At 43.2% G+C, this 25,553-nt stretch overlaps 1 protein-coding gene across 1 annotated transcript; it reads left to right on the top strand.

The window, feature by feature from the left end:
- LOC116858196 (pre-mRNA-splicing factor ISY1 homolog) lies at positions 1 to 25,553 on the top strand. The gene is made up of 11 exons (XM_032842843.1): positions 1 to 102; positions 2,182 to 2,204; positions 3,471 to 3,522; positions 4,269 to 4,334; positions 5,593 to 5,635; positions 8,128 to 8,240; positions 14,179 to 14,296; positions 18,984 to 19,106; positions 19,892 to 20,013; positions 24,351 to 24,437; positions 24,827 to 25,553. Exons 1-11 carry the CDS (start codon positions 100 to 102, stop codon positions 24,932 to 24,934), a joined length of 858 nt encoding a protein of 285 aa, XP_032698734.1. The 5' UTR covers positions 1 to 99; the 3' UTR covers positions 24,935 to 25,553.

Below are 25,553 nucleotides of genomic sequence, written 5' to 3'. Positions count from 1 at the left end.
CTAGGGTATTTCTGTTCCCGCTAGGCTCTCCCTCGCGGGAGGCGGTGAAGCTCCGGGGGCTGGGGCCGCGCGGCCCCAAGGCGGCACCCTCGCTCAACCATGGTGAGTTGGGTGGGTGCGTGATGGAGGGGGCGAGCGGGCGGGCTGTGAGGGCTCCCGGCCCCATTCGGTGTAGGCTCGCGCAGCCGGGCATCACTGCAGGCTTCAGGCTCCTGGGCTACCTGTAACTTGGGGTTTTTTTCCTCCTTGCTACAGCTGTCAGAAGTTGGGGGAGGAAACGGGAACCTCAGGAGCGGAGGAGTTACCTTCTCTGACAGTGTTTTCATTGTCGATCAAGCGCTTTAAGTTACCGCTCGGGAAAAGTAAGGCACAGAGAGGCGCAAGGACCGGCCCCAAGTCACGGTGCCCGGCGTGGGCCCACTTGTTTGTCCCCAAGTCTCATACGGGAGATGAACAGCGGTTGTGACAATATGTTTCTGGGTTATTTGATTTATGTGTTCTCGGTCTCCCCCACGAGATACAAACTTCACGAAGTCACCATTGCTTTCTTAATGTCTAAAACGGCGTCTGGCACGTTGTGGTGTTCAATAATGATTGAACGGATGACATAGTGTTATTGCGTGAGGGTGTGATCTCTGTGGTCTGGAGTGGTCTGTTGGCTTCTCCATTCGTGCAGCAGCGCTCACGGCAAGTAAATGTGAGAATGCACATCGCGCTGGTACGAAAAAGTTGCTCATATATCTTGGTAACCATAATATTTTCATTAAGTGAAGCCCCCGTAAGAACCACACGATGCAGTAATAAGGTTGTAGATGTATTTATTGCAAGCTCTTGTAGATTAATGACCCCAAGATCCGAAGAAGGGGAGAAACCAGTGGGCTAGAAGCAGCCCTTTCTGTGGGAGAATATGCCCCAAATTACTGCTTCATACTGCTCTGCTCAGCCTTGAGGCTCTTCCTTTCTGAACTCTAGCAAGCACAGGGAATCCATCTCTCCATTCCCTAGCAGGGGAGAGGGCTCCCTGGGCCTGGATATTTCTGGGTACAGGAGTTGTTGGTTATTTTATAACACTCTAACCATCACACATTTGTATTTGTGGGCCTACATTATCCTGGATATATTTATTCCCTTATCACATTTATTCATTGTTTTGGGGTGGGGGGAATTCCAAGAAGTCCCCTCAAGAAGAAGATCCATGGCTCAATTGCTAGCACCTACCATGGTATTTTAAGGTGGAGTAAGCATTGAGAAACATTCAATTAAATATTCAGAATCTCTAGGATTTAATGAAATAGGTAGGACACTGCCTCAGCCTTCAAGATGATGGTTTCCCCTGGGAAAGCTGCGCTGTTTTATACCGTAGTAGATAATGTGTTCATGTATCTACCCAGCTTTCGCCAAGTTTTTTCCTGTGGTCATTGAAAGGGAGGACCAGAAATGATACTTAAATTGAGCTCGCTTTTGCTGAGTATAAACTGCATACCTGATGTTTTCATGTATTTTTCTCATCAAGTCATCATGACATCTCTATGAGATAAGAGGTATGATCCCTATTGTAAAGATGGGGAAACAGAGAATGCTTCTCAGGGATGGTAAGCTGAGAGTAAAATTCAAGTCCCTGACTCAACAAGTACAAGTATAAGCAGAAGTACTTATACTACAACCCAGAAAACATGTTCTGTGCTTGACACTGTGTTTCAGGGACAATTGTCTTGACACTAGTATGACAATACTTACATAAAACTCAGTTTGGAAAAGCCAGCCTTTTCTTTCTCAAATTCTGCTGGCAAGAAACAGACAATTGGGATGTTGGGTAGAAAGGACCACAGTAGTTATAAACCCAAACAAAAGGTAGTAGCCCCGTTGGGAAGAACAGGCTACAGAAGAACTTTCTGGGATGGTGATGACACAGATGATACATTTTGAAGGATGGATAGGAGTTAGCCAGATCCAAGGGGGTGGGGTAGTGGAGAGGTAAAGATTTTAGGTGGAGGGAGCAGTGTAAGTCACGTCACAGGATTTGGACATCTGTTGATTTTTTGCTGTTGTTGTTGTTGTTACAGTGTACATATACTAGTTCAAACTTTATGTTTGTGACTGTCCTTGTGATACTTTTCTCTAAATAGTACATGAAAAAAAGGGTATTTTAAACATGGGCATTTTTCTTCCCTTCTCTCTTAGGCCCGAAATGCAGAAAAGGCCATGTAAGTATCGACTTAATTTTGTTTGTAAATTTTATGTTACTTATCACCACAGAGCTCTTTTTGTGTTTGGTCCTTTTGGTATGTTTCTTTCTCTACATGTGTTAAAATAGTATTCCCAGATTTGCTGTTTGTTTTCCCCATTAATGTTTTCTGACAGATCCCAGAACTTATACTGGATAAACATTAGTTCACTTGGGGATGGTGCAGGGGGTGTGAGAGTGACAACTGGGCACCCCATGATATTAGTCTTTTAACATCTGGATGTGTTGCTCACCACAGTGGTCTGATGCTTGGAGTTCCCCACAGTGTTTACACCCAGTGTAAGTAAAATAGTTACTTGGATGTTCAGGAACACCAATGGCTTTTTTAAGTCCCTCACTGTTGGAACATGGAAACCCATAACTTCTCTGTGGTGACTTAATCTCTTTCACATGCTCGTGTATGCTCTCTTTTTTTTTAATGAGTAAGTATTATGAAAAAGTATATAATAGGTCCATTTTTTTTTAAGATTTTATTTATTTATTTGACAGAGATCACAAGCAGGCAGAGAGGCAGGCAGAGAGAGAGGAGGAAGCAGGCCCCCCGCTGAGCAGAGAGCCCGATGCGGGGCTCGATCCCAGGACTCTGAGATCATGACCTGAGCCGAAGGCAGCGGCTTAACCCACTGAGCCACCCAGGCGCCCCAATAGGTCCATTTCTTTATCAGTTAGGAAGGATGTTAGGTTTGAGGTTGGTGTCGAGGAGAATAACTACCATGACTTCCAGTACTTTGATGGAATGTCAGGTGCGAGGCCTTCTGGCCAAGCGTCTGTGATTTCATGTTGTTGGAGCCTTCGTTGTATCCCTGGGGGTTGCAGCTTTCTATAAGTTTGCTGTTGCCGAACCAAGAAAGAAGGCCTGTGCAGATTTCTACAGAAATTATGATTCCATGAAAGATTTTGAGGAGATGAAGAAGGCTGGTATCTTTCAGAGTGCAGAGTGATTTTGGAATGTAAAGAATTTTTTTGGATTGAGTTAAATTGAAGTTTGTCACTGACCTGTGTTCCTGAACTATGAAGCGTGAATATTGGGTTATGGAATAGTTTGCCTTGATAAATAAACAACTAACAAATACTTTGGACAGTTAAAAAAAGTATATAATAATATATATATGAGTCATATTAATGAATACCTTACATGATGGTCATGAGCAGATCTACCCCATCTAGGAACTTGGATGACAACTCTGGGAGCAGTATCTTACGGAGTTTTCTCTCTTCCTGATAGGACGGCCTTAGCAAGATTTCGCCAAGCTCAGCTGGAAGAGGGAAAAGTGAAGGTTGGTGTAAAGCTTCCTTGTGAATTGTAAAGTCTCAAGAACAAATGTGGTAAAACTCCCTTCTGAGCAGGCTAGATTTCCTGTTCCTTGTCTGTGCTTGCTGACATTCTTATGAGTCTGTACCCATGAATTCTACGTGTACCTCCCTCTAGCTGGGGCAGTGTGAGGATCTAGCTGCTTGTTCTTCCGCCTCCTCTGTATTATGGTAATTGGCTTCCCATATTATCCCAGCTCTGTCTAATACAGGAAGTGCCATGGAGAGCAGCTCTGAAGCTGCAGCTGGTGAGTGATCTCAGTTCATGGAGGCTCAGCCAGGTTAGGAATAATATGTACCATTCTTTCAATATTTTTTTTAATTGTACACATAAGTGCTTACACACATGTACATGTATACACATATATGTTTTTTCTAAACACTGAAGCCATTATTTCTTAAGATAATATGAATATGCCATGAAATGGGTATAACCTAGCTTACTTGGCCATCTCTCTGGAATTTTAAGTGGTTTCCAGTGGTTCATTCTACTAGATACAATGCAGCCTCTGTATGTATGTTTTTGTATGTATACTTCTTTCCTAAGTAGAGACTGGAGAGTGAAACGTAAGGCTTGAAGATCATCTGAAACTGAAGCTTCAAATGTATTTGAACGTTTGGACATTTAGTCTTCAGGGCTGAATCAGTTGTGGATGCTGTATAAAGCTGGCAACGAGGACAGTGGCAACATGTGTATTTTGCTTCTTCTTAGGAACGAAGACCCTTCCTTGCCTCAGAATGTACTGAGCTGCCCAAAGCTGAGAAGTGGAGACGACAAGTATGTTCTGGGTGAATCTGGTCTTAGTAGAAGTAACAAGTCTTTAATTGCTTCTTTTTGGATTGAGGTGTAATCGATACAGAATGTTACATTGGTTCAGGTATACAGCTTGGTGACACCACAAACATAGCTACCATCTGTTACCATAAACCCAATTATAATACCACTGACTATATGCCCTCTGCTCTACCTTTCCCCACACTGTGACTTATCATTCTATAATTGGAAGCCTGTACCTCCCACTCCCCTTCATCCATTTTGCCCATCCCCCAACCTCGCCCCTCTGGCAAGCATGAGTTGGTTCTCTGTATTTATGGGTCTGTTTCTACTTTTTTGTTTGTTTATTCATTTGTTTTTTTTTTATTTTATATATACATGAAATCACATGGTATTTGTCTTTGTCTGACTTATTTCACTTAGCATAACACCTTCTAGGTCCATCCATGTTGTTGCAAATGGGAAGATGCCATTCTTTTTTATGGCCAAGTAATATTCCATTGTATATGCCCACCACATCTTCCTTATCCATTCTTCTGTCCCCGGACACGTGGGCTGCTTCCATATCTTCGGTATTATAAATAGTACTACAGTTAACATACATTTTTTTCAAATCAGTGTTTTCATTTTCTTTGGGTAAATACTCAGTAGTGGAAATACTGGATCATATAGTATTTCTATTTTTATTTTTAAGGAATCTCCATACTGTTTTCCAAGGTGGCTGCACCAGTCTATATTCCCTCTAACAGAGGGAAAAAGAAAAGAGAACAAGGGTTCTCTTTTCTCCACATCCTTGCCAGCACTTGTTATTACTTGTCTTTTTGATTCTAGCCATTCTGGCAAATGTAAGGTGTTACCTCATTGTGGTTTTGATTTTGTATTCTGTTGTTTCTTATTATATGAATGGTTCATTACCAGGATTCTAAGTGGGGTTTTTTTGGTTTTTTTTTTTAATATTTTTAAAATTTTATTAAAGAAAAATTTTTTTAAGATTTTTATTTATTTTTTTTGACAGACAGAGATCACAGGTAGGCAGAGAGAGAGGAAGGGAAGCAGGCTCCCTGCTGAGCAGAGAGCCTGATGCAGGGCTCGATCCCAGGACCCTGGGATCATGACCTGAGCTGAAGGCAGAGGTTTTAACCCACTGAGCCACCCAGGCGCCCCCTAAGTATTTTTAATTACTGATTTTGGATTACATTTTTTCTGTGCTTTCAGACATGTTCAAAAGTCATGAGAATTACCTTTTATTTTTTTTTCACAGATCATTGGAGAAATCTCAAAAAAAGTGGCTCAAATTCAGAATGGTAAGGTAACCTGGCCTTTTAAAGTGTTGATTCTCAAATCCACAATTAGACGTGGGGATTTCAGCACTTCTCTCAATAGAACAAGTAGATAGAAAATCAGTAAGGACATAGAAGAACTGAACAATAGTGTTAATCAATTTGACATTCATAAAACACTCCAGGAGACATTTGTCAGGATCTGGAGAAATTTCAATTTTTACAACTTGGGTTGCTACTGGCATCTAGTGAATAAAGCCAGGGATGCCGCTAAGTATCCTCCAGTGCCTCCTACAAAGAATTTTTTTTTTTTTTAAAGATTTTATTTATTCATTTGACAGACAGAGATCACAAGTAGGCAGAGAGAGGCAGGCAGAGAGAGAGAGGAGGAAGCAGGCTCCCTGCAGAGCGGAGAGCCCGATGTGGGGCTCGATCCCAGGACACTGGGATCATGACCCGAGCCGAAGGCAGAGGCTTTAACCCACTGAGCCACCCAGGCGCCCCATACAAAGAATTTTTGACCCAAAATCTCAATAGTGCCACTGTTTAGAAACACAGCTCAAAAGGAAATTGAAAGCTGAGTAGCCCTATATCTATTAAAAAATAATAAAAAAAATTTCTTTTTCTAAGTAAACTCTGTGCCCAGTGTGAGGCTTGAGCTCATGACCCCAAGATGAAGAGTTGCATCCTCTACTGACTTAGTCAGCCAGGCACCCCTGTATCTGTTAACGAAACTGAATTCATCATTAAAGCCTTCCAGCAAAGAAATCTCCAGGCCCTGGTCAGTTCTACCAAACCTTTAAGGAAGAAATAATACCAATTCAACATAGTTTCTTCCAGAAAATTGAAGGGGAAGGAGAAGGAATACTTCCTTATTCATTTTATAAATTTTAGTATTAGCATTATCATGATACTAAAATTTAAAAAACGATATTATGTGGATAGAAAAAAACTGCCAACCAATATTCCACATGCATGTAGACCTAAAAATCTTCAACAGAATATTAGCAAACCAAATCCAGCAATTTATAAAAAGGGTAATAAATCACAACCAAGTGGGATTTATCCTGGGAATGCATTGCTGATTCAGCATTCAAAAATTAACGTAATTCACTTAATCACCATTCTAAAGTTGAGAAACCACATGCCCTTCTCAGTAGATATTGAAAAAATATTTGGCAAAATTTAACCTTCACTCGTGATGAAAACTCCACTGACTGGGAATAAGAGGAAAAAAATTTTTTTAACCCTACCAAAAGACCTATCACTAATATCATAATTAATAGTGAAAGACTGCATGCTTTCCTCCTAGGGGCAGGAATGAGGCGGATACCTATTCTCACCACTTATATTCTAGGTTCCTGGTCAGTGCAGTAAAGCAAGAAAAGGAAATAAAAGGCACACAGACTGGAAGGGGAAGAACTATAATTCTCTGTTCTCAGATCATGTAATTTTCCCTGTAGAAGATCCCAACAAAGCTATAGAAAGATTTCTAAAATGAATAAGTGAGTTTAGCAAGGTCAGAGAATAGAAGGTCAATACACAAAAATCAATTCTATTTTTATAACATAGCACTGAAAAATTGGTACTAGAACATTTTTAAAAGTGCTATTTACAGAAGCACCAAAACACAATAAATACTTGGGTATAAATCTAACAAAACATATGTGCAATCTGTATGCCTTTTTTAAAATATTATTTTATTTATTTTCTTGAGAGAGAGAGATGGTGAGAGAGAGCACAAGTTGGGAGGAGAGGGAGAAGCAGGCTCCCCGCTGAGCTGGGAGCCCCACTTGGGGCTCAAACCCAGGACCCTGGGATCATGACCCAAGCCGAAAGCAGACGCTTAACTAACTGAGCTACCCAGGCACCCCTGTATTCTGTATGCTTAAAACTACAAAACACTGATAAAGGAAATCAGAGATGACCCCAGCACATGAAGAGATACACAACATTCATGGATGGGAAGCCTCAGCATAAAACATTGACGAAATCCCAACAGGATTTTTTTTTCTTTGTGAATAGGTTACCAGATTCTTTTCTACATTTTTTTAAAAAAGATTTTATTTTTTTATTTGAGAGACAGAGATCACAAGTAGGCAGAGAGATAGGCAGAGAGAGAGGGGGAAGCAGGCTCCCTGCCAAGCAGAGAGCCCGATGTGGGACTCGATCCCAGGACCCTGGGATCATGACCTGAGCTGAAGACAGAGGCTTTAACCCACTGAGCCACCCAGGCGCCCCCACTCAGACATTTTAATAGGTGGATAAATGAAACTGCAGGATTGCTTCAGTTACAAGGAGGAAGTTGTTTTTCAAGGATTTTTTTCCCCCTATGCTCGTGAGAATTCTGTTACTAATCCTTGTTTTTCCTTTATTTGGGTGTTGATGGTTTTTCTTATAAATTTAAATGAGTATTTTTGTATCGGATACCTTCGTAAGTGTTGATGTTCATTTTTAAGAGTATAACATTGAGTGCTATTTTGAAGAAAATGATATTAATGTTTTTTGTTTTCTAGCCGGTTTAGGCGAATTCCGAATTCGTGACCTGAATGATGAAATTAACAAACTGCTAAGAGAGAAGGGACACTGGGAAGTCCGGATAAAGGAGCTGGGAGGTCCTGATTATGGAGTAAGTAAGCAGTGGTCTCAGAGGATCTTGGGGGTAAGCCAGCGAGCTTTTTGGGCAGCTGGGTAGCTTTGAATCCCCTGCAGCCCCTGGCCCATGTCTGCCACAGAGTAGGCACTTGAGGAATGAAGGAATGAAAGAAGGCTTGGAAAGTGCCCGTTGAATGTGGACAGGAAGCATGGGTAGGATAACTTTAAAGACCCTATAGCACAGCCCTCAGAGCAGACAAGGCACCTGAGTTTAGTGCCCAGATGTTCTTGAGTAAGCCACTTAATCTCTCTGGGCCTTTTGTTTAAAATGACCCTAGTCTTGGGGCACCTGGCTGGCTCAGTCAGGGGAGCATGTGACTCTTGATCTTGGGGTTGTGAGTTTGAGCCCTGCGCTGGGTGTAGAGATAACTTAAAAGTATAAAAGTCTTAAAAAAACAAAAATGACCATGGTCCCTTTACATCATCTCTGAGCCTCTTGGGAGTCGGGGCAGCCATTGTTGGGTTCTTTCCTGGAGGGGGCTTTGAGGGCCCTCCATTCTTTCCTTTCTTTGGACACTCATAAATGCAGTCGCCTAGACTGGCTGTCAAGTTTTTAGGACCATGACCCATTATAAAACACACACATAATACAGACTCTGTCAAAACCCGGTACACACAAAAATGTACCAAAAAAATTCGTGTTGATGCATGTTGAGATTTTTCTATTCTGTTATATTTTGACTTAAAAAAATTGATGATTGTGACCCCCTTAAATGATTTCATGACCCACTCATGGGTCTCAACTTTAAAAAATACTAGCCCAGAGCCCACCCCATGGATCCGTTTGTGAAGAGGTCTACCCCAGGTCATTTGACCTGTTCAACGAGTTGTAATGTGTTATGCAGGAAGTAGGTGAAGTTTTTCTAACCTGCTGGTATTCTCATTTTTATGAAACTTTAACATCTAATTCTCACTTAAGTACCTGGTGTGCAAATGAAGAAGAGGCATTCATGTTTCTTGAGCCCTGGTTTTGTTCTTGGCACTGTGTGAGGAACTGTCTCACTTAACTCTTGAGCAGTTCGGTGATGGTGATCTTATGTGTCCTGTCGGACAGCTTTAAAGAAATGCAGAGGTTTGCTAACCCTCCCTGAAAAGTGACCTCAGAAGCAGTAAAAAATTACTATGTAAGATATTCTTAACTGCCACCACCCAAAGTCAACATTAATTTTCTTAAAATTTTCAGTGTTATTTTTTACTGAAATATAGTTGACACATAATACGACATTTATTTCAGGTGTACCACATAGTGATTCAGCAATTCTTGTACATACATTATGCAATGAGCGTTGTTAACCATCTGTCACTACACAGTTATTATATTATTGACTAGATTTCTTGAAAAAATTGATTAAAAAATTCCAGTATAATTAGTTTCAGGTGCATAATACAGTGACTCCACAGTTCTGTACATTACTCAGTGCTCATCATGATAAGTGTACTCTTAATCCCCCTCACCTGTTTCACCCATTCTCCCTCCCAGCTCCCCTCTAGTGACCCTCAGTGTGTTCTCAATATTTAAGAGTCTGGTTTTTGTTTGTTTCTTTTTTTAGTTTGTTCATTTGTTTCTTAAATTCCACACATGGGGAAAGTCATGGCATTTTTTTCGCCTCTAATTGACTTATTTTACTTATCATGATACCCTACAGATCGATCCGTGTTGTTACACATGGGAACATTTCTTTCATTTTTATGGCTGAGTAATAGTCCATTGTGTATATATATATATATATATATATATTTATATTTATATTTATATATATTTCTTTATATGTGTGTGTGTGTGTGTGTGTGTGTGTGTGTGTGTGTATCCCATGTCTTCCTTATCACTTTAACAGTCAGTGAACCCTTGGGTTGCTTCCATATCTTGGCCACTATGAATAGTGCTACAGTAAACATAAGAGTGCATATATCTTTTCAAATCAGTGTTTTCGTTTCTTTGAGTAAATATCCAGTAGTGCCATGACTGAAACATATGGTAATTCTATTTTTAAATTTTTTAGGAACCTCTGTACTGTTTTCCACAGTGGCTATACCATAGTGTGAATTCCCACCAGCATGTGAGAGGTTCCTTTTTCTCCACATCTTTGCCAACAGTTGTTGTTTTTTGTGTTTTTGATATTAGCCATTCTGACAGGTGTGAGGTAATATCACACACTGTGGTTTTGACTTATATTTCCCTGATTATGTGTGATGTTGAGCATCTTTTCAGTGTGTCTGTTGGCCATCTTTATGTCTTTGGAGAATGTTCCTGTCCTCTGCCCATTTTTTAATTGGATTATTGTTTTTGGGTGTTGTTAATTTCTTTCCTTTTTTTTTTTTTAAAGATTTATTTATTTATTTATTTGACAGACAGAGATGACAAGTAGGCAGAGAGGCAGGCAGAGAGAGAGGAGGAAGCAGGCTCCCTGCTGAGCAGAGAGCCCGATGCGGGACTCAATCCCAGGATTCTGGGATCATGACCTGAGCCAAAGGCAGAGGCTTTAACCCACTGAGCCACCCAGATGCCCCTGGTGTTGTTAATTTCTAATATTTTGGATATTAACCTCTTTTTTAATTTGGATATTAACCTCTTATTGGATATATCATTTGCAGGTATCTTCTCCCATTCAGTAGATTGTCTTTTAGTTTTGTTGATTGTTTCCTTTGCTGTGCAGAAGCTTTTATTTTGATGTAGACCCAGTAGTTTGTTTTTGCTTTTATTTCCTTTGCTTCAGGAGCCCTATCTAGAAAAATGTTGGTATGGCTGATGTCAGAGATATTACTGCCTGTGCTCTCTTCTGGGACTTTATGGTTTCAGGTCTCACTTTTAGGTCATTAACCCATTTTGAGTTTATTTTTATGTATGGTGTAAGAAAGCAGTCCAGTTTCATTCTTCTGCATGTGACTGTCCAGTTTTCCAAACACCGTTTGTTGAAGAGACTGTCTTTTTTCCGTTGGCTATTCTTGCTTCCTTTGTCATGCGCTAATTGACCGTACAATCCTAGGTTTATTTCTGGGCTCTCTATTGTGTTCCATTGAGCTATGCATCTGTTTTTTGTCACAACCCTACTGTTTTGATTTATTATAGTTTTGTAGTATATCTTGAAATATGGAATTCGGCTTCGTTTTTCTAAAGATTGCTTTGGCTACTCAGGGTTTTTGTGGATCTAAATAAGTTTTGTAATTATTTGTTCTAGTGTTTTGAAAAACATTGCTGGTATTTTGATAGGGATTGCATTAAATCTGTAGATTGTGTTGGGTAATGTGGACATTTTAACAATATTAATTCTTCTTGTACATGAGTGTGAAATGTTTTTTCATTTGTCTCCTTCAATTTTTTTTTTTTATAAGATTTTATTTATTTGACAGAGAGATCACAAGTAGGCAGAGAGGCAGGCAGAGAGAGAGGGGGAAGCAGGCTCCCCACTGAGCAGAGAGCCCGATGCAGTTTTCGATCCTAGGACCCTGCGATCATGACCTGAGATGAAGGCAGATGCTTAACCCACTGAGCCACCCAGGTGCCCCAAATCTTCAGTTTTTTTTATCAATGTTTTATAGTTTCAGAGTATAAGTCTTTGACTTCCTTGGGTAAGTCGATTCCTAGGTATTTTATAATTTTTGCCGCAATTCGACACCAGTGTTTTAATGTATTTCTTTTTTTTTTTTTTTTTTAATTTTATTTGATAGACATCACAAGTAGGCAGAGAGGCAGGCAGAGAGAGAGAGGAGGAAGCAGGCTCCCTGTTGAGCAGAGAGCCCGATGCGGGACTCAATCCCAGGACCCTGAGATCATGACCTGAGCTGAAGGCAGAGGCTTAACCCACTGAGCCACCCAGGCGCCCTAATGTATTTCTTTTTAGAATTTTTTTAAGATTTTATCTTTAAGTAATCTCTACACCCAACATGGGGGTTGAACTTATAACCCTGAGGTCAAGAGTTGCATGCTGTACTGATTCAGCCTGCCAGGTGCCCCTCTTTCTAGAGTTTTTTTTAATGCTTACCAATTCTGTTTCCATTTTCTATGTGTAAAAGTAATACATTTAGAGTCTTAGTTTCACAAGATGAGGGGAGTTCTGGAGATGAATGGTTGTGAGGGTTACATGATAGTTACGAATGTATTTAATGTCACTGGACTATCCACTAACGGGTTAAGACGGTACGTTTTGTTACCTATATTTTACCACAATAAAAAAGAAAAGAAAAAGTAGTACATTATCGTTAAGGTCAGAAAAGTATAAGGAAGCAGAGCATTCAGTCAGAATGCCATTACCTGGATGCAACCTGAATAGTTCCTTCCGTTGTTCTTCTGTGAATGCCAATGACTGAGATCGCACCTACTGTCTGTACAACTTGGTTGTAGCATTTGTGCTTCTTTCCAAAATGGTAGCATTGGTTATGTAGATACTACATAGTTCTGTGCAAAAACAAACAAAAAAACAAAAAAAAGAGTGAGAGAGAAAATATAAAAATTATATAATATTTAAAAATTTGTTATGTTCTGTGCATGATATAGAGTATATTTTTCTAGCCCACAGAGCTGCTGCTGACATTTTCTATTTATCTAACTTTTATCCTATGAATATATATGTTCATTTTTACAGAGATTATTTCTTATTCTAACCATGTGCTTTGTTCACTTAACAGTGTATCAGTGGCATATTTTCATATCAATAATCATTTGTATCACTATTTTAAAAAGCATTTTTGAGAAAGTTGGAAAATTAGTACAGAGAATTCTTATATACCATTCATAGAGATTTACCAGTTTTTGATACTTTGCCAGATTTTGTCATTTTCTGTGTGTCCCTTCAGATTTATTTTTTCTGAACCATTTGAAGCTTAAATACATCGTGCTTCCTTATCCCTTAATACTTAATATCTCTGTGTATATTTTTTTTTCCTCACTCTGTCTGTATTTTCTTTTTTTAAGATTTTATTTAATTATTAGAGAGAGAGTGTGTGTGTAAGCACACAAGCAGGAGGAGCTGCAGAGAGAGAGGGAGAAGCAGGCTCCCCACTGAGCAGGGAACCGGACACAGGGCTCGATCCCAGGACCCTGGGATCATGACCTGAGCCGAAGGCAGATGCTTAACTGACTGAGCCACTCAGGCTCCCCTCGCTGCGTATTTTCTAAGAGTAAGAATGTTGTCCTTACGTAACTATGGTAGAATTATCAAGTGTAAGACATTTAACTTTTTTTTTAAGATTTTTTTTTTTTTGACAGAGAGAGCACAAGCAGGGGGAACAGGAGAGGGAGAAGCAGGCTTCCTGCTGAGCAGGGAGCCTGATGTGGGGCTTGATCCCGGGACTCTGGGATCATGACCTGAGCTGAAGGTAGACACTTAACCGACTGAGCCACCCAGTCGCCCCAAGACATTTACCTTTGATACAATCATTTTATCCATCCTTCTTGGCTGTTTCACTGATTTTCCCAGTAATCTCCTTTTTAACATTTGCCCCTCTAAGACAGGACCTAGTCCAGGGTCACATACTACATGTAGCTGTGGATATGATCATCTTTGATGGATAGAATTCTCTCTTCAGGATGTATCTCATTTGTCTTTTACTGCTTGTCATTGAAGTTGTTTGCAATTGTTTCTTTAAGCTTTTGTCACTTGGGTCATATCATAAGTGTTATCCTAAGGTGATACGAAAGTTTCATAAGAATCATCATTTTTAAGGCATAGAATATTTTCCATCCTTGAGTATGCTGAAATTTACTTAAATCGTCCTCCTGCTGCTAGGTATTTAGGCTGATTTTATTTTATTTTATTTTTATTTAGGCTGATTTTAATTTATGAAAAAAAATGGACCTAAATATTTTTCTCTGTACATCAGTGTTTTCCCACATTCAATGTTATTATCTTAAAGTATATTTGCAAACATGTGAACTAAAAGATCAGATCCATTTTCTCTTTTTCCTTCCCAATAAGAAAGTTGGCCCTAAAATGCTGGATCATGAAGGGAAAGAAGTCCCAGGAAATCGAGGTTACAAGTACTTTGGAGCAGCTAAAGATTTGCCTGGTGTCAGAGAGCTTTTTGAAAAAGAGCGTAAGTAACTGCTAATGTTTGTGATGTAGTTTGTGATGATGCTAATGTAGGTTTTAGCCTCTGATTGTTAGTGATCATCATAACACACCTGTAGGCTAGGTGCTCTTCCTGTATTGTTCCTCAGATGCTCCGCAGTGGTGTCAGAATTATTGTCCCCAGATTTGAGAGGAAGGGAAGCAGGCTCTCTGCAGAGAGCCTTGATGCGGGGCTTGATCCCAGGACTCTGGGATCATGACCTGAGCTGAAGGCAGAGGCTTTAACCCACTGAACCACCCAGGTGACTCTTATTGTCCCCAGATTTCAAATGAGAAACTGTAAGTACTAGTAGTTGAAGTTGTAGGCCCAGGGCGCACAGATGGGGCTGGGAGGTGGATCCAGAATTGACTGGCACCAAATTCTCACCCTTGGCACATGCCAGTCTCTCAGCCTAAATGTTTCCCTGTTTGAGGTTTCCTTAGATTATCAGGACAGACTCTGATGTTCATTGAAACAGGTTCCTGTTTCAGTTACTTATTAGTTGAAAAGCCCTACCTGAAGAACACGTACAACCTTGGGCCAAACCCCAGGAGGTATAAATGGAGAAAGGTGGAAAGGCTGTGTGTGGACTTCCGCTACTGGTCCCCTCACCTGACCTGCCTTCTCTCTCTGTGGCCCTGGGGAGTGTCAGCCAAACCTTGGCCTTCCAAAATGCACTTGGAAACCACTAGCCTGGAGTGTTTGTGGATTTTAATTTTGCCTTTTAGGAAAGTAGTCTGAACTCTTTATACAAAGAAGTATGAATAGCAGAGAAGACACTAGTATTCTCACCGCTGTTGGGATTCTGCCCCATTTCCTTCCAGTCAGTTTTTCTGTTTAAAAATATAATTCTACCTAGGGGCACCTGGGTCGCTAAGCAGGAAGCCTGCTTCTCCCTCTACCACTCCCCCTGCTTGTGTTCCCCCTTTTGCTTTGTCTCTCTCTGCCAAATAAATAAATAAAATCTTTAAAAAAACACAAACAAATATAAATACAGTTCTACCTATATTAAGCCCTTCTTTTTAAATTAATTATGCCCAAACTGTTTTACCTGTGTTATTAACAACACTTAAAAACAACTCAGGGGGCAGTGCACCTGGGTGGCTTAATTGGCTAAACACCTGACTCTGGATTTTGGCCCAGGTCATGATCTCAAGGTCATGAGGTTGAGCCCTGCGTCAGGCTCTGTGCTTAGTGGGGAGTCTGCTTGGGATTCTCTCTCTCCCTCTTCCTCTGCCCCTCCCCACTCTAAAAAATAATCTTTAAAAATAATAATAATAACAATTTAGGGGGTGCTTGGCTGGCTCAGTAGGTGGAGTATGGGACTCTTGTGAGTTTGAGCCCCATGTTGGGTGTAGAGATTATTTAAAAATAAAATCTTAAAAAAAACTTAAAAAAAATAATTCAGAGTTTAAGTATCATGCGTTCATTATGAAATTAATGTAATTTCATTACAGAGAAGTTGCAGGATACAGAAAATCCGAAAAAAACCTGTCCATATTTTCACGTCTTATAGATGACAGTTGTTGACATGTTGGGGCATATTTTCTTCAGTTTTTAAAGGGAAATGACAACCCAACATATTGGTCAAAGAATCAAAGCTAATAATTTAAGAAGAAAAAATTCATGTGAATGAAAATACGTATGTGGAGGGGGCTCCTATACTGAGGTTATACTGTACATATTACTTTTTTAAATTTGCATTTTTCAAAAAAAATCAGTTGTAGATTTTTTTTTAAAAGGCAAGTGCTTTGGTCTTTTTTTTTTTTTTATTTTAAAAGATTGTTTATTTATTAGAGAGAGAGAGAGTGCACAAGCAGGAGGAACAGCAGGCAGAGGGATAAGCAGTGGGGTGTGCCACCCCAGGACCCTGAGATCATGATCTGAGCTGAAGGCAGACAGTTAACCAACTGAGCCACCCAGGCACCCTGAAAGTGCTTAAGTCAGTCTTAATGAGTATAATTCAAATAGCACTGTCCCCTGGGCCCCCCCCCCATCCCTGTGCCCCTGGATAACTGGTAATCATAATTATCTGATTTGGTACATTCCCTTCCAGGCTTTTTTTTTTTTTAATGCACTTACATGCTTATTTCATCAGCTAAATTTCATCATTATAAGTGACAGATGACTCAACCCCAGTTCTGTTTAGGCAGAAAAGTGAATTTATTGACTCACGTAACTGAAAAGCCCACGGGTGGTTTGTCTTCAGGAAAGGCTGATACCGGGTCACATTTCCTCCATGTTGTAGTTTTGACTTCCAGTCTGTGAGCTTGTTTCTCTCTCTAGCTCTCCGCTTGTGGTGGCAAGTGGTCCATCATCAGTTTATGCTTTGTCCTCTCTCCACAAGAGATTTTTCCCCGCCCTGAAGTGGTTAAAGCAAAACTCCTAGAATTGCTCTGGTTGGCTTGGATGGGATCCTAGGTCCATCCGTGAACCAGCCCCTGTGATGGGAGGGATGCGATGTTCTGAGCCAGCCAGGTTTTAGCCCTGTACTCTGTCCTGGGTGCAGCCAGAATTGTCACAGGACAGGGACCAAGAGTGGTGCAGGGTTGGACAGACTTGCCATCACCAGCATCAGGGTGATGGGTGGAGGCCTGCCAAGACCCAGTGGCACTCCCATACCTGTTGTGCCATGTTCTGTGTCGATATCCTCCCATCGTTCTGCTTAGAACTCTGTGAGTGGATGTGAAGGATTAAAGCATAGAGGATATGAATTAGCTGTACATTGTGTAACCATTCATTGGTAGACCTTTAGCTATTTCTAGTTTCCCATAATTGTAAAATTTTTGCGGATCTGATGGTTAAAAATTTATTATTTTTACTTTTTATTTCCTTGATTTACTAATGAAATTGAATTCAATTACTAATTGAATTTTTTTTTTCAAGATTTTATTTATTTATTTGACAGACAGAGATCATAAGTAGGCAGAGAGGCAGGCAGAGAGAGAGGAGAGAGGAGGAAGCAGGCTCCCTGCTGAGCAGAGAGCCCATGTGGGGCTCGATCCCAGGACCCTGGGATCATGACCTGAGCTGAAGGCAGAGGCCTTAACCCACCAAGCCACCCAGGCACCCCACTAATTGAAATTTTTATACATGCAAAATTTTTCTTCTGAAATGATCAGCTTTTACTCTTTCACCTGTTGGGTTATCATTTCCCTTTTGATTTTTTTTTTTTAAAGATTTTTATTTATTTATTTGACAGACAGAGATCACAAGTAGGCAGAGAGGCAGGCAGAGAGAGAGAGAGAAAGGGCAGCAGGCTCCCTGCCGAGCAGAGAGCCTGATGCGGGGCTTGATGCCAGGACCCTGGGATTATGACCTGAGCCAAAGGCAGAAGCTTTAACCTACTGAACCACTTAGGCGCCACCCCTTTTGATTTTTTAAAAATATTTTTTATTTTTTTAATTTTTGAAAAAAAATTTATTTTTATTTTTAAATTTTTAAATAAACATATAATGTGTTTTTATCCCCAGGGGTACAGGTCTGTGACTCGCCAGGTTTACACATTTCACAGTACTCATCATAGCACATACCCTCCCCAATGTCCATATCCCCACCACCCTATCCTGTCCCCACTCCCCCCAGCAACCCTTAGTCTGTTTTTTGAGATTGAGTCTTTTATGGTTTGTCTGAAAAATTTTTTAAATACTTTATTTGAGAGAGAGAGAGAGTGAGCACAAGTGTGGGAGAGGGGCAAAGGGAGAGGGAGCCCGATGTGGGGCTGGATCCCAGGACCCTGAGATCATGACCTGAGCCAAAGGCAGACACGTAAGCAACTGAGCCACTTAGGTGCCCCTAAGATTTTTTATTTTTAAGTAATCTCTGCACTCAACATGGGGCTGGAACTCATGACCCTGAGATAGAGAGTTGAACACTCCATCGACTGAGCCAGACAGGGCCCCCCTCCCTTTCGATTTTTAAGAATTACATAAATATTCTGAGTACTAACCCTTAGTCTGAAAATATTTTCTTCAAGACTTTCTCATTTATCTTTTTGGTTTGTTTATAATTTCTTTTGTCTTATCTATATACTTAAGATTTTTCATCACATTTTTATTAAACCTCATGACATTTCCTGTATTATCAAAACACCTTGTGAAACAGCTATGGGGGGCCATAGGGAACCCCATTCCCCACACATCCTGTAGTTCACAGCCATAGTTATTCCAGGTTTTCACAACTCTGTAAACAATGCACATCTCCGTCCATAGAGCTTTGCCTGCCTTTGTTTTTGTTTTTTTAAGTTAGGATAAATTCCTTCTAAATAGGCTAATTGGGTTAAAGGTTTCAAAACTGATTGAGAAAAGGGTGGGTTGTACCACTTAACATAGTTCTATGGCTAATATAGGAGGTGCTTATGTTGTGGTGTTTTCTTTTTTTTTTTTAAATATTTTATTTATTTATTTGACAGAGTGATCTCAAGTAGGCAGATAGACAGGCAGAGAGAGAGAGGAAGCAGGCTCCCCACTAGGCAGAGAGCCCGATGCGGGGCTCGATCCCAGGACCCTGAGACCATGCCCTGAGCCAAAGGTAGAGGCTTAACCCACTGAGCCACCCAGGCGCCCGTCATGGTGTTTTCTTGAGCGTACTCCCTTGGCTGAGAAACATTGTATGGGATGCAGGCTTGAGTGTGATTGTGGTGATTTAGTTAAGTCGGTGCTGTTTCTTTTAGCTCTTCCTCCTCCAAGAAAGACACGTGCGGAGCTCATGAAAGCAATCGATTTTGAATACTACGGTTACCTTGATGAAGATGATGGTGTCATCGTGCCTTTGGAACAGGACTATGAGAAGAAATGTAGGTCTATGAGCAACTCATTTCATTATAGATGGCATCTGGTTTCCGTTCTGTCCTTAGAAAATGGGTTTGTAAATAGTGCCATATGCCAGAAGCGAGTTTATTTATTGCTGATGGTCTTCAGAAGCCGTGGTCTGCTCATGACTGAACCCTCCATTAACTACGATGCCATCTGGGGCTGTGTGGGGCCAGAAGCAGCAGATGGGGGGAAGCCCAAGGGCGACATCGGACCTGTTCCCCACCCACCCGTAATTCATCATCTGGATTCCTTCCCACGTTGGCCTTTCTTGAACTCAGGAACTGGTGCCCATTTAAGTGACTTTTCAGTCTGCTTTAAACAGAGCTATACATTAACAGTGCAGAGCAAGGTGGCTGACCCTGAGCACTTCCTCCACGCCAAGTCTTGTGCTAACCATTTTCTGGACTCTGTTCTGAAGCCTCATGACGGTCCTGTGAGGAATCGTTAGTGCTGATCTCCCAGTGGTGTGTGGAGCTAGGGCTTTGGTCGGGAGTCTGAGCCTGTTTCCAGGAGCATGTATGGTTGTGTCTCCCTTGTCAACCTGAAGCCACTTAGGTTGCTGAACTTGGGAGGATCTTGGAATGTCCCCTAAACAGCTGCCTTCTTGTGACTTCCGGCCAGAGCTGTGGTGTGACCAGACTCTCTCACATCCTGCTCCTGCCCACCAGGGCAGAGTGGAGGGCGCTCCTCTTCAGAGGGGACACAGGGCCTTGCCCTGCATGGTGGGTAAAGCTAATTCAGAGGCCTGACTCTCCTGTTTCTGCAGTCAGGGCCGGGTTGGTGGAAAAGTGGAAAGCAGAGCGAGAGGCCCGGCTGGCGAGAGGAGAAAAGGAGGAGGAGGAGGAAGAGGAGGAAGAGATCAACATATATGCTGTCACTGAGGAGGAGGTACTTCGGGCGGGGGTGGGGGGGCCTGGTCCTCACTGCCTTCTGCTCCGAGCCACCCGCAAGACTGGGCCTTGGGGGAATCGGTGGGGCAGTAGGAAGCCTCAGCTCACTGGGGAGAGATCAGGGTCAAAGCCCAGCTCTCTGGCTGGGAACTCCTCTTCCTCACCTAGAAGATGGGTATGAGGATCACCTCACGCATCCCAGGGAGGGTTCCAGAAGGGAATGGCTGTGAGAGTGTGAGAGCACTCTGTAATCTGTGCTTTACACCCAGAATTACTTTCCTGTTTCTTAGAGGTAGGTCCCCCTGAATATACTGCTACCCTACTTCTAAACACATGGGAAGCCATATGCGTTACAGCCCCTGTCCCCATTTTTCCTTCTTATCTGTTCACTTATTTATTGTTACTGTGTTTTCAGGCACAATTATAGATCTGTTGCATTAGTTGCTTTTACTTGACAAAGTACCACAGATGGGGAGGCTTTAACACCAGAAATGGGTTTACTCCGTGTTCTGGAAGCTGGAAGTCTGAGCTCAAGGTGTCAGCAGTAGGTCTTGTCATTTCTCTTTAGATGCCAGTACCAGGAGCCCTGCTGCAATCTTAACATCCCCCCATCCCCCCAGGGTAGAGATAGAAACCCACCCAGAGCAGACAAGGCTTTGATGCAGAAGGTCACCCCAAGGGCGGAGCTGTGGTCCTGCCTCGCAGCCAGAGCCTTCTAGCTCCAGGCTCTCCTGAGGGGCCTGCCATGCAGGCCTCACTCCTTGACACATCCAGAGAGAATGAAGTGGATTTGCTGGACTGAGAAGGGGAGGGGCGTTACCGCTGTGTGGGCGGTAGGTCATGGCCTGTATGAGGAGCTTGCTGTGACACGGGTGGCAAAGAAGCAAGCTCAGAGAAGGTGAGCGACTTGTTGGCATCACACAGGATGTAGCTGACTGGAGGCTTCTGGGCAGGTCTGGCTGATGAGCAGTGGGAACAGTGAAGCATTTGAAATAAGCTGGCATATGTGCTCGCTTCGGCCGCAGATACACTGAAGTAGGCTGGCAGCATGCCCTAGGAAGGTCTCGTCTGGTCTTGTATTTTCTTCTCTTGTCTTGTTTTTTTCTTTTCTTCCTGCCTCCCTTCCTTTTTCCTTTTTTTCCCCCTAAGCGGAACCCAGCGCAGGGCTTGAACTGAAGACCCTGCGATGAAAACCTGAGTGGTCGAGGGTCAGATGCTTAACCAGCTGAGCCTAACCCAGGCGCCCCTACCTAGGAAGGTCTTCTTGAGCTGCAAACATTCATATGTTCTTTTAGCAGCTGTTGGCTTAATTAGTGGCTACTGTGAGCCGGGCCCATGTTGGGGCCACAGCAATAACCGAGCTCTACTTGTAGCTTAAAGTCAGTGGGGAGACAGTCCAGTGGGTAGAGTCAGTGGAAAATAGTGGCTGTCACAGCAGCTCTGAGACAGTGACACAGGGTGGGGAGAGCCCTTGAAGCCTTTCCTGGGGAGCAGCCCATTCAGCTGAGGCCTGGAAGATCAGGAGAAGTTAATCAAGTGAGAGGCGGTGAGGGAAGAGTGTTCCAGGCAGAAGGGAACAGCATGTACTGAGAGACACTGTGGGAGTTGGGGGACAGAGGACAGGCCCGTGTGGCTGAAGCACAGTGTGGGCTGCTGGTGGGGAGAGGAGAGGAGGTGGGAGAGAGGGGCAAGGCAGGACAAGTGAGCGCCCCAGCTCTATAGGGAGGAGGCTTTGCCTTTATCCGGAGAGCAGTGGCAGGCCTCCAAATGTTGTGGGTTTTTTTTTTTTTTTTTTTAAGATTTTATTTATTTATTTGAGAGAGACGAGAGAAGGAGCATGAGGCAGAGGGAGAGGGAGAAGCAGACTTCCCGCTGAACAGGGAGGCTGTTGTGGGACTCAGTCCCAGGACCCTGAGATTATGACTCTAGCCGAAGGCAGCCACTTCACTCACTGAGCCATCCAGGCACCCCAAGTGTTTTTGTTGTTGTTGTTGTTGTTGTTTTAAATAATTTACAGGAACGGTAGCACAGAGGGTCCCATGTATCCTTCACCCAGTTTTCCCCAATGGTTACATCTTCCAGAGTTAGAGTACAATATCCATGCTGCAGGACAGAGTTGGGGTAATGAGTGCATAGTGTTTGGTGTCTTCTATCACATGTGGATTTGTGTAACCACCATTTCTTTCTTTCTCTCTCTCTTTCTCTCTCTCTCTCTCTCTCTCTTTTTTTTAAAGATTTCTTTATTAGAGCACATGTGATGGGGAGGGCAGAGGGAAAGGGAGAGAGAGTCTTAGATGCTCTGCTCAGCACGGAGCCCAGTGCGGGGCTCAATTTCACAAACCTGAGATCAGGACCTGAGCCAAAACCAGGAGTTGGTCACTTAACTGACTGCGCCACCCAAGCGCCCCTATAACCACCATTTCAGTCAAGATACAGAGCTGTTCCCTCTCTGCACTGCTCCCTTAGAGTCACACCTCCCTCCTTCCCCCATCCCTCACCCCTGGCAAACTCCAATTTGTTCTTACTTTATAATTCTGTCATTTTGAGAATGCCTCATAAATGAAATCATACCTTATGTCACCTTTGAGGATGGTTCCTACACTCAGCACAATGCCCTTGAGATCCATCGGAGTTGTTGGATTCAAGAGTTCATTCCCTTTTATTGCTGAGTAGATTCCATGTGGAGAGAAGTATGCGAGTGGTAAGTGGGCAGGTCAGTGCATTTTCACAAGGCGAACAACCCCATGGAGCAAACACCCGGTGATGAAACAGAACATGACCATGACCAACACCCTAGAAACTTGCTTCCGCCCCACTGGGTGTTACTCTCCTGACCTCGGATAACCCTTAAGCTCTTACCTATTTCTGAACTTGACGTTTGCCGGTGGAATCATGCATACTCTTTAGTGTCTCATGGTCACAGGTATCTGTTTAGTGTCCAGTACCAAAGGAGGCTGCCGTGGCCTTCCTTGTTCACAGGGAGCCGTTCATGTTGCGTGTACATGGAGGAGCGGAATTACCAGGTTGTAGGGAAGGCACATGCTGGGCTTCAGAAGATGCGGCTGAACCATTTCCTGGGGTGCTGGGCCGGTTTGCCCTCCTGCCAGCAGCATCCGAGACGTTCCGCTGAAGGGTCTCCAGCCAGCTTCCCTGGGCAGTGGGTGTGCTGAGAGGCCGGTGTGGGCCACCCAGGGCCTCCCACGGGTCCTTGCTGCTCATGTCTCCCAAGCCACAGTATTTGTTGATTAGTAATCTCTCTTAGGTGATTAGTAATCTCTCTTGACTCAAGTGCAGCCTCTGAGTTGGCCTTTTTTTCTCTATGTGGTACATTTTTAAATCTTCATTAAACAAAATAGAGAACATGTATGAGGTTCAAAAGCAAAAAAAAAAAAAAAACATAAAGATCAACAAAAATTCTGTAGGTCTCTTGGTGCAGAGATGCGCCTGGTTCTCACAGCTCTCGCTAGTTTCTGTTCCTGTTTTCTTTCCTCAGACAAAAGGTGGCATCATTTACACATAGCTTCGTTGCTCTTTATTCTTTTTAAAAAAAATTTTTTTTAAAAGATTTTATTTATTTGACAGAAATCACAAGTAGGCAGAGAGGCAGACGGGGGTTTTGGGTTGGGGGGGGAAGCAGGCTCCCTGCTGAGCAGAGAGCCGGATGCGGGGCTCGATCCTGGGATCATGACCTGAGCCGAAGGCAGAGGCTTTAACCCACTGAGCCACCCAGGCACCCCTCATTGCTCTTTAAATAGGTAATGGTGGGGGCGCCTGGGTGGCTCAGTGGGTTAAGCGTCTGCCTTTGGCTTAGGTCATGATCCCAGGGTCCTGGGATCAAGCCCTGCATCGGGCTCCCTGCTCAGTGAGAATCCTGTTTCCCCCTCTCTCGCTCCCCCTGCTTGTGTTCCCTCTCTTGCTGTGTCTCTTTCTCTGTCAAATAAATAAAATCTTCAAAAAAAGTAAAAATAGGGTGCCTGGGTGGCTCAGTGGGTTAAACCTCTGCCTTCGGCTCAGGTCATGATCTCAGGGTCCTGGGATTGAGCCCCACATTGGGCTCTGCTCAGCGGGGAGCCTGCTTCTCCCTCTCTCTCTGCCTGCCTCTCTGCCTCCTTGTGATCTCTCTCTCTCTCTCAAATAAATAAATAAAATCTTTTTTAAAAAATTAAAATAAATAAATAGTCAGTGGTGCTTCTTCATGTCTTTCTGAGCCTTGAGCTTTCTCTTTCCTTTTGTTTCTTCCTTGTAAGCAGCTGCACAGATGTCCAGTTTTGTAGTGATACTGGCCTGTGTTTAATAGGCTCCCACTCACCGACTATTTGGGGGTTCTGTTTGTAGTCTGATGAGGAAGGCAGCCAGGAGAAAGGAGGTGAAGACGGGCAGCAGAAGTTCATCGCCCACGTCCCAGTGCCATCCCAGCAAGAGGTAGGATAGAGAGGGGGAGCTGCCCTTGCCGGTGGGGCTTCCCCAGCACCAGGGGTCTCACCTCTAAAGGAGACTGCATGGAGTGGGGGAGCGGGTTTGCTTCGGCCTTCCTGTCCATTGAGGCAGCTCTGACTCCAACCACACTGGTCGCTGTGCTCACAACAGAGTGTGGACTCCTGAGGAGGCAGGCTCTTGTCTGCTTTAGGGGATACTGACACACGGTATTTCCACGCTTCTGGTGGGGAAGAGTGGGGCTTGGGGAGAGGCCTCTGGGTTTTGGCTCCTCAGTGGCCTCTGTACCGGGCACTCCCTCCTGGCCAGGTTCCGGCAAGGCATGGAGGGCCTCTCGGAGGAGTAAAGGATGAGCCCTTTCTTCTTGCCATCCACAGATCGAGGAGGCCCTTGTGCGGAGGAAGAAGATGGAACTCCTCCAGAAGTATGCTAGTGAGACCCTGCAGGCCCAGAGCGAAGAGGCCAGGAGACTTCTGGGCTACTAGGGCTGAGCTGAGACCTGCTCAGGGTCTGAAAATCTGACAGGAGACCATCATCCCCCGCTGGCCCTTGGTGAGCCCACAGGCTGGCTAGTGCTGCGAGTCTTCCTGCTACTTCCCCTACCTTTCCTAACCCCCATCTCCTGATGCGAAGGGAGGGGCTGCCTGGGCCTCCCTGGCAGGCTGTCTGCGTGCCAGACCCGTTCAGCTGTCACTTTTGTACAAATGTTTTGCTATTGTAGGAACCCACTTATTTTTATCCAGAGTGTGTAAAACAGGCTGCTCACAGACGGCCTGTGTTTTACTTAGCTTTCTACTGTCATTGCTGGGGAGGGAGGTCAATTTATGACTGCCATTAAAAAGATGCAGTTTTTCCTAAAAAGACATATTGCTACCTCCTCTTGAAAAATGACAGTGTATCAACCCTGGGCCCATAGTCACATATGTCAGCCGCCAGCCAGGGCTGTTCCTTTTGGGTCAGGTTTTGTTCCCAGTTGTCTGTGGCCCACTCAGCCTGCCTCATTCCCTTCTGCCCAGGTGGCAGGAGTTTCAGTTTGTTACTTCTGTCTTACGACCCGTTCAGAAGAGAGCTATTTTTATTAAAGATTTTTATATGAAAGGGAAA

Source organism: Lontra canadensis, unplaced genomic scaffold (genome assembly GCF_010015895.1).
Source record: "Lontra canadensis isolate GAN:19392208 unplaced genomic scaffold, GSC_riverotter_1.0 scaffold133, whole genome shotgun sequence".
Classification (NCBI taxonomy): Eukaryota; Metazoa; Chordata; class Mammalia; order Carnivora; family Mustelidae; genus Lontra; species Lontra canadensis.
Note: the sequence above shows the minus strand (reverse complement) of the source record. Positions and strands in the feature narration are given on the sequence as shown.

Excerpts from the sequence above, each read along its gene's own strand:
- LOC116858196 (XM_032842843.1), top strand. Across the intron at positions 2,205-3,470 it reads CGAAATGCAGAAAAGGCCAT|GACGGCCTTAGCAAGATTTC; the intron begins GTAAGTATCGAC and ends TCTTCCTGATAG. Across the intron at positions 20,014-24,350 it reads ATGCTGTCACTGAGGAGGAG|TCTGATGAGGAAGGCAGCCA; the intron begins GTACTTCGGGCG and ends TTCTGTTTGTAG.